The sequence below is a fragment of the Neltuma alba genome, unplaced genomic scaffold, assembly GCF_004799145.2.
Source record: "Neltuma alba isolate B1F8T4 unplaced genomic scaffold, ASM479914v2 tig00006239_pilon, whole genome shotgun sequence".
In the NCBI taxonomy this organism is placed as follows: domain Eukaryota; kingdom Viridiplantae; phylum Streptophyta; class Magnoliopsida; order Fabales; family Fabaceae; genus Neltuma; species Neltuma alba.
The window spans coordinates 11,736-20,187 of record NW_021634399.1 but is presented as its reverse complement, the minus strand read 5'-3'; the positions used below and the strand labels follow the sequence as shown (position 1 = coordinate 20,187).

The 8,452-nt window shown below is 36.3% G+C and overlaps 1 protein-coding gene across 1 annotated transcript; it reads right to left on the bottom strand.

Annotated features, from left to right (window-relative positions):
• Window positions 1-390: 390 nt before the first annotated feature.
• On the bottom strand, window positions 391-5,156 carry LOC114749963 (receptor-like protein 8). Its single transcript, XM_028938512.1, has 5 exons — window positions 4,793-5,156; window positions 3,549-3,629; window positions 2,977-3,123; window positions 499-2,364; window positions 391-404 (listed from the first exon to the last, which is right to left on the bottom strand). Exons 1-5 carry the CDS (start codon window positions 5,154-5,156, stop codon window positions 391-393), a joined length of 2,472 nt encoding a protein of 823 aa, XP_028794345.1.
• Between the last annotated feature and the right edge of the window lie 3,296 nt (window positions 5,157-8,452).

The following is an 8,452-nucleotide window of genomic DNA, read 5'->3' as shown; positions in this document are numbered from 1 at the left end:
ACAAAGGACACAACAAAAGCACATTAATAAAAACTTGTCATTGTAAGTGTACGTGCAAATGTACTTTCACGTTAACATTTGCTGTTTTATTTACTAAGTTAGTTTATTCGACTATTTATCACATAGTTAACAACTATACAGCGCTACGTTAGAAGTCCAATCATTGAACTAAACGACCACGTGGAGACAGACAAAGTAATAATGATTCGAATATTTCAATTTAGTTTCCTTCTTGATCACGAGAAGACCTAAAACTAGCAATCCCTTGGTTATTGTAATTCTAGAGATGATCATCAGGCCATCTCTTACATGATCAGAATCCTATGAACTAAAATTAAAATGTTTTCCTATTTTGCCACCACTCATACAAATAACTTGTTACAGCTCGCTCTAGTATGAGTAGTCTGTAATTGCAAATGTAAGGGTTCAAATAAAGAACTATAATGATACCTATAAAAAAGACCCCAAATGCTCCAGCAAAACTCCATAAGAAGGCACCTCGAAAGTCATCCCCTTCCAAATGATCATGAGGTTGCTTGTTTCTTCCAGCTTTTAAGCAATTTTGCTGCAGAGGCGGACTAGATAGAAAAGGGTTCCCTTCATAACTGGTTGAATCAAAAGTTGCAAATTGATTTTTCATGTCAGGTGTCATTCCTGATAGATTGTTATGAGCCACCGAGAAGACGGACAAGGAGTACAACTGAATTAGTTGTTTAGGAATGTGACCTGTCAATTTGTTGCTTGAAAGATCAAGGCTCTCTATCTGCTTGAGGTTGGAAAATGTTTCTGGAATGGGCCCTTTCAATCGATTGTTTGACAAATTTAATGCATGGATACTGCCTAAGTATCCAATTTGTGAAGGAATCTCACCTATCAATTGATTACTTGAGAGATCCATCCCAGACATGAAATTTAAAATGCTTCCTTTGTAAGATTCATACCTGCTTTTTGTTGTAAAATGAACTTCTTGGTCTTTATACAGTGTAAAATTTTCTCTTTTTTTTGGTATGGAAACCTCACCGGTTCGAGAGTCAAATTGATAATTTGAATATCTTGTAGTCCATGACACAATAAAACGTCCTATTTCCTTTTCCCTCTGTGCATCTACCTTCCCAAATGTGATGTTATTCAAGCAATATGGGATGCCTCCAGAAAGCTTATTTTGAGAAAGATCTAATAACCTGATATTCTTGAGCTCACATAAACGGGTAGGAATAGAGCCTTCAAGTTTGTTTCCTTTTAACATGAGGACCCTTAAACTCAAAAATGAGCCATTAAATCTTGAAAGCTGACATGAAAAATTGTTATTCATCAAATTTAAAGTCAACAATAAAGGGGAATTAGCTAAAGTGGAAGGTAGAGGTCCCATGAAATGGTTGCTCTCCAAATGCAAGTACTTCAACTTTGGAAAATTTAGACAGATTGGCAAAGAGCCATTGAATTTATTTTCAGAAAGGTCTAGGCATGTAAGTTGGGTCAAATTGCAAAAGCTTTCTGGTAGTGAACCTGTTAAAGAATTATTTGACAAAGTGAGGTAACTCAAATGTTGAAGGTTTCCAATCCAGCTAGGTAATTCACCAGATAGTTGGTTGGCACTAATATCCAACATTCTTAATTCAGTACTATTCATGACCCCACCTTCAAGTTTTCCTTTGAAGTTATTGTTGTTGAGATCCAAAAGCGACAAAGATGTGAAATTTGATCCTATAGGAAGACATGGGCCACTCAAGTGGTTGTTTGACAACTTCAAAAACCTCAATTCATTGTTACCTTGACCGAATTCTTGGGGCAAGTAACCAGATAAATTATTATTTGACAAGTCAAGATCATTTAGTTGTCTCATTTCACCTATTGAAGCTGGGAAGCAACCTCGCAATGAAGTGGAAGACATGTTAAGAGAGATCAAGTTGGGAAAAATGAAGCCAATATGAGAAGGGATTTCATCTCTGATGGGGTTTGATGAAATATCAAAAGACTCCATTTGAAGCAATTTTGAGGTGAAATTGAATTCAAAGGGGCCAGTGAACAAGCTGCGGGTCAAATTGAAATAATTCAATTTTGCGTTGTTTGCCAAAAGCCAGGACGGGAAGGCCCCTGAAATGTTTGTGTTGGTAAGTTCCAGACGTAGCAAGTCATATTGATGAAAAAGAAAGGTAGGCATTCTTTTAGCGTTAGCTTTGTTTAGAGTACAGTTGCGGATTTGGAAAGACCTCAATTGGAAGGAAGGAATAAATGGGGGATTCTCTGTTTCAAGCCTCAGGTTGGTGTTAGAGCATGAAAAGGAAAAGACTTTGAGGTTGGAGTTGTTGGCAAGTGAAGAGAGTGAAAATAAGCCGTTGAAATTGTCATCGAAAAGCAAAAGAGCTGTTAGAGACCTCAAAGAATGAAAAAGTAAGGAAGGAAAAGTTCCTTCAAAATGATTTCGAAAAAGATAAAGCGTATTTAAGGACGTCAAATTGCCAAGACATGGAGGGAGTTGCCCCTCAAATTCATTTTTGGTAAGATCCAATGATGAAAGATTCTTCAAATTGCACAGGCCTCCTGCAACGTACACCATTTTTCTTCATTAAATTTATTTCGTCAGAACAATGTATTTAAATTAATATTGGGCCCAGGAAAAGTGCCTCAACATTGAGCCCAAAAATATGAGTAAAAATAAATTACTAAGCCATTTCCTTTTATTAGTTTTAGCTTGTCCATGTGTCTAAACACGGCTCCATCTTCTTCTTGTTGTTGTTGTTTTGTCAACTGTTATTTGTTTTGACTAGATTATTTCAAACTACTGCCGCATGCCAGTTAGGAGATGGATTGGAAATCGGTTTCACTGAATAGTCAACTCAATTTGCACGAACAAGGAAAATTTGACTGCTTAATTAAAATAAAAATTTTTATCAGCAAATTTGATGTTTATTGGCGAATACTCAATAAATGGATTATTTTCTTTGCATCGCAGATGCTATAAAATATGATGCGTACCTTGTTGTGGCAATGATCCATTGAGTTTGTTATAGCATAATGTCAATACGGTGAGGGAAGTAAGAGACGTAATAGATTCTGGAATACTGCCCTCCAAGTAATTATCATTAAGCCACAGCTCCTTCAGATTACGTGAATGAGAAAGGTCTGTCAAATGCCAAACGGACATGTGTGCGTTAAGCCACAACTCCTTCAAATTAATATTTGTGTGTCTGTGTTGTTAAAATTTATTGATAATGAATCTGCTAAGTAAGAAAACGTCATCTTATCTCTTACTTTTGACATTTCATTCAATTCTCTCAATTAAGTAAAGGCACATAAATTGTTCAGTTGAGATGATTATATGGCAAAGGTAAATAATTCGACTTCCCAACAAAATCAAGAAGAAAAAAAATAGAAACTTTCATATATTTAATGGAGAAAACTTTGTCTATATATTCCTTTTAGCATTTTTCTTAAAATGATGGCCCGGTAATCTTTTTTCCAAAAATAGATATACTTTTGATGCACGTTTCAGTAACTACATATGTCCCTCAAAATATGCTATAATATAGAAGACAAAGATTTAGCACCGAAATATGGAAATTCTGTGAGCATATTCTTTTCTAAATCCAACACTTCCAAGTTCACCAGCCTGATGTCGCCAAACAGCCCTGTCCCACAAACAACACGTGATCAGCAACTATGAATGTTGGTGGGTATAAAGAATTATAAAAAATAATTCGTATAATTAATATCATCATCCTCTTCATAATTTAACATGAAGTGAAAGTTTGATAATGTAGTTTTATTAAGCTTGTTTTGGGCTCCTCTATATATCCAAGAAAATATCCTGCTTAGTAATTTATTTTTTTAAAAAATATTTAAAAACCTGAATCAAAACGTTTAGTATCTCAAACATTTTCTAAATTATCTTACTTGAATTTTTTTAAAAAAAAAGAGTAATAAAACTTTTGGTACTCAAATTTAATTTGTATCCGTTATCAATTTGGTCTGTGAAGTTCAATTTTTATCAATCAAGTTCCTAAAGTTTCATATATACGCAACTTTACTCCCTCTAATGCTATCTATAAGATATAAATAATTAAATTATGTAGATTATATAGTTTGTTAAAATTGCTTAAAGGTAATAAATATGTAAAAATGTACTAGTATTTTTTTTCAAAAATAATATGCATATTTATGGAGAGAAATGGCGAATGAGAGAGAAATTAAGTAAGAAAAAGATACATATGAGAGAGAATAAATGAAGTGATACAACATATAGTTATTGGGAGAAAATATAAAAAATTGGTTCAAATTTCATAAATAAAGTGAAATGAGGGTTATCACCCTTGAATTAATGGTTAGAGATAGCACATGTACGTTTAGGATTATATGTCTTCAAACCACAATGTATAATTTTGTATGATTACGAAACTTTAGGGACTTGATTTACAACAATTAATTAAATTTCATGACCAAATCATTAAGTGAAGCATATTTGAGAGACAGAGTTTCATTATTCCAATCAGAAATTTATCCACAAATATTTAGCTAGAACTAGAATGGACTCTGACCCCAGCAAATCAGTGGGCTAAAAGAGGAAACCAACAAAAAAAAAACGAGATAAGAGGCAATGAATGATATGATCATAATAATTTTTAACTAATTTTTTTTACTGTAACTAACGTGCTTTTACATCTTCAAAAATCACAGTTCACACTTCAAAATGCTTACAAAAACATCGGTCTTAATTAACAACGTATGTCTATGTACTCTGTGTATATCTATATGTATGCATGAATGATAGAATAGGTAAAAGAAAGAGGGTGACCTGACAAGTAATTCCCATCCAAATACAACACTTGAAGCTGGATGAAGGGGAGAAAAGAAGAAGCATTGAGTGACCATTTGATGTGTCCCAACTCTTCAGCTCTTTTGTAACTCAAATCAATTCCTATCACTCTGTGAGTAGAGTTGTCACAGTATACAGACTCCCAAGTGCAGCAATCAGAGAAGGTTTGGTTATTCCAAGAAGGAAGAGATGAGCCATTTGGATAATTGAAAGCTTCTTTCAATTTCAGAAGAGCTTCTCTCTCTTCTTTTAAGCACCCCTCAGCTTCTCCGTTAAACCCTAATAATATGAATATGATTATGGCCATCACCCACCACACCTCTTCTCTCATTGAATACCCCATTTTTCTCAATGCATGTCTTCAACTGCGTGTTGTTCATCTATATATAGAGGCCCTTTCTTTGCCTGCAAGACTCAGATTGGGCAAAGGCAAAATAGAAAGCTCCACTTCATATTTGACAGTCTGAAAAAAAAAAATTTTGGGGGGGGGGTTAAGATTCCTTCCCCTCAAGACACAATTATATTGACTTGTATTAAAGGATATGGTTCAGAGATAGAAAATGAATTATCAAGTCATCTTATTCAGATCAATAGCAGAGTACATGATATATAGTAAGCGGTGGGCATCAGCATAATGGACACGTGTGCACATAACGACAGCTGTAGCTGAACGACTTCTAAAACAACTTTCTAAACAGTTTTAACTAAAAGTATTAATCAGTATAGATGACAACTAATATTCCCCCTTCTGTAATGAAACGAGCTATATGACTTCAGAGATTGGAGTTAATCTTGCTCAGGTCTGATCCCTGAACTTCCTCTCGAGAAACTATATTCAGCTTATCACGGCAGTAGGCAAACATCGCATGAGATAATGGTTTGGTCAGTATGTCTGCTATTTGATGTGAAGCTGGCACATATCTAACATTGAAAAGTCCTGCAGAAATCTTTTCTCTGATGAAGTGCACATCCAATTCAACGTGCTTTGTTTTTGAATGGAGCACAGGATTTGCTGCAAGTGCAACAGTTCCTGAATTGTCACACCATATAGTAGGAGCATCATCAATCACCACTTTCATTTCTTTTAGCAGTGACCTTATCCAGAGTAGTTCAGTAATACAGTCTGCAACACTTCTGTATTCTGCTTCTGTGGATGACCTTGAGACTACTTGTTGTTTCCTTGAAACCCACGAGATTGGTGTAACACCCAGGAATACACAGTATCCACTAGTGGACCTTTTGTTTTCAGGTATGACTTTGATTACCTCTTCTGGACGTTTCTTCTCTGTGCTTCCCCCCCAATCAGAGTCAGCATATGCTTGCACTACAAACCTAGTGGTAGGCTTGATGAGTAACCCATAGCTACTTGTGCCGTTGAGATAGCGAAGGAGACGCTTAACACATTGCCATTGTTTTCAGTTGGGGTGTGCATGAACTGACTTAACCTGTTAACAGTGAAGGTTATGTCAAGGCGAGTGTAGCACACATACTGTAATGAACCAACAATGCTACGATAGAGTTTTGCGTCAGGAAGCAATGGGCTGTCAGTGGCATGAAGTTCAATGTTGGTCGCCATAGGAGTGGCAACTGAATGAGAGTTGAGCATTTGCGCCTTGACTAACAGGTTATGGATGTACTTCATCTGGGTTAACTGAAGACCAGTTGATGTCTTATGAAATTCAATCCCAAGGAAGGCAGACAAGTCACCAAGATCCTTTAAGGAGAAAGCATTACTCATTTCTGTAATGAGATGCTGAATAACAAGTTTGTTAGTACCGGCAATAATCAAATCATCAACATAAACCAATAAGTATACAAGCCCCAAATGATCATCTCTAATGAATAAACACGTGTCAGCCTTTGATGCAGTAAAACCAAGAGAGTAGAGATAAGTACTAAGTTTTGTAAACCAGGCACGTGGAGCTTGTTTTAGGCCATAGATAGCCTTTTTCAAGCGACACACTAATGGCTTGCCAGTGGAATCATACTGAACAAAACCTGGTGGTTGCTCCATAAACACTTCCTCAGACAAATCACCATTGAGGAAGGCATTGTTGAAGTCAATCTGATGCAGAGTCCAACCCTTTGTTACTGCCAAGGTGAGCAGTACCCTCACTGTTGTGGCCTTAACCACTGGACTGAAAATGTCTTGATAGTCTGCACCTGCCTCCTGAGAATAACCTTTCGCCACAAGGCGACCTTTGTATTTGGCAATAGAGCCGAGTCTAGCTGTTCGTACGTCTCAAATTCAGGATTGATGATCTCGTCATTTAAGTCAGTGCGAACATTTTTCGGTGGAATTTTGACCGATCCATCCAGATAAGAGAATAATCGGTGCTGCTTGACCATAAAAAACACCTGTTGTTTCCAGATCAGATAGTTGCTGTCGTCTAACTTCACATTGATCTTCTTATTTGTAAAGTTCCGAGCATTCAGACCAAGATCGTTTACAGAGGAAGCAGCAGGAGTGGACATTGTTGTGCGATTTGTCAATCCTTGAGAGGAGACTGATCGCGGCCAATGTCTGTATGTCTTTAATCGGTGATCTGAGCTCCGCCAGTGTGGCGAGGCTCTGATACCATATTAAAGGATATGGTTCAGAGATAGAAAATGAATTATCAAGTCATCTTATTCAGATCAATAGCAGAGTACATGATATATAGTAAGCGGTGGGCATCAGCATAATGGACACGTGTGCACATAACGACAGCTGTAGCTGAACGACTTCTAAAACAACTTTCTAAACAGTTTTAACTAAAAGTATTAATCAGTATAGATGACAACTAATAACTTGACCCCTCAATTCATGATCTTGACAATTAATTGCTAACAATGTGCATCACACAAATTGTTCTATTCTTATCACTATTTATTCAAAATCAGTGCGAGTGGTCATTTCTGCACAACGTATTAAAGGGAATCTTAAATGCCAGATTGTTGGGTAGACGAGGTTGACGGTGCCACGAAGCACGAAGTAAATTATACATATATGTGTCGAAAGCTTAAATATGCACCATGCGACTATTTACAGTCATGAATTTCTATGATTCATTAATTAGGATATGCATTTGGGCATAGATTTAGAAGATTATGACTTAATTTGTCTCCTCCAAGTGTATATTGATGTATTAGGCCTTTAATATATGGTGATTTGGGCTCTCATTCCATATTGTAGCCTCTTGAAGATAAATCTCTTCCTACGTTGATCAACTGATAGTGTTCTTTAAAAATTTGGTGAGAGATTAATAAGAACCAACTTGGTAATTTAACATTGGATATTTCAAAGAGTATCTTGCAGTAATTTCATTTGTGTTCTTATCATGACTAATAAAAGTCAGTGCATGTGCCTCAACATTCTGCAAAATCTACCCTACAACGCGCATCACATTGGGCCGTCATTGACCAACTCCTATCCCACATCTCACGTCTTGGATGGCTAGGTATCTGTACGCATTCACACTAATTTCAAATCAAACCTGCCAGCAAGAATGACATTTATCATAAAGTTATAAAGAGTCAAGTTCTGAGAGGAATTTAACGTATAGTTTCCTTGTTGAATCCGGGTCGTGATTATGGCAAGTTATGAAGTTGCTAATGAGCAGAGAGGATGTGAATGACATATAAATCTCATTCGTGTCA

Excerpts from the sequence above, each read along its gene's own strand:
- LOC114749963 (XM_028938512.1), bottom strand. The coding sequence starts at position 5,156 with ATGGGGTATTCAATGAGAGAAGAGGTGTGGTGGGTGATGGCCATAATC. Across the intron at positions 3,630-4,792 it reads GGATGGGAATTACTTGTCAG|GGCTGTTTGGCGACATCAGG; the intron begins GTCACCCTCTTT and ends TTTGTGGGACAG. Across the intron at positions 2,365-2,976 it reads TGGATCATTGCCACAACAAG|CTCTTTTGCTTTTCGATGAC; the intron begins GTACGCATCATA and ends GGTCTCTAACAG.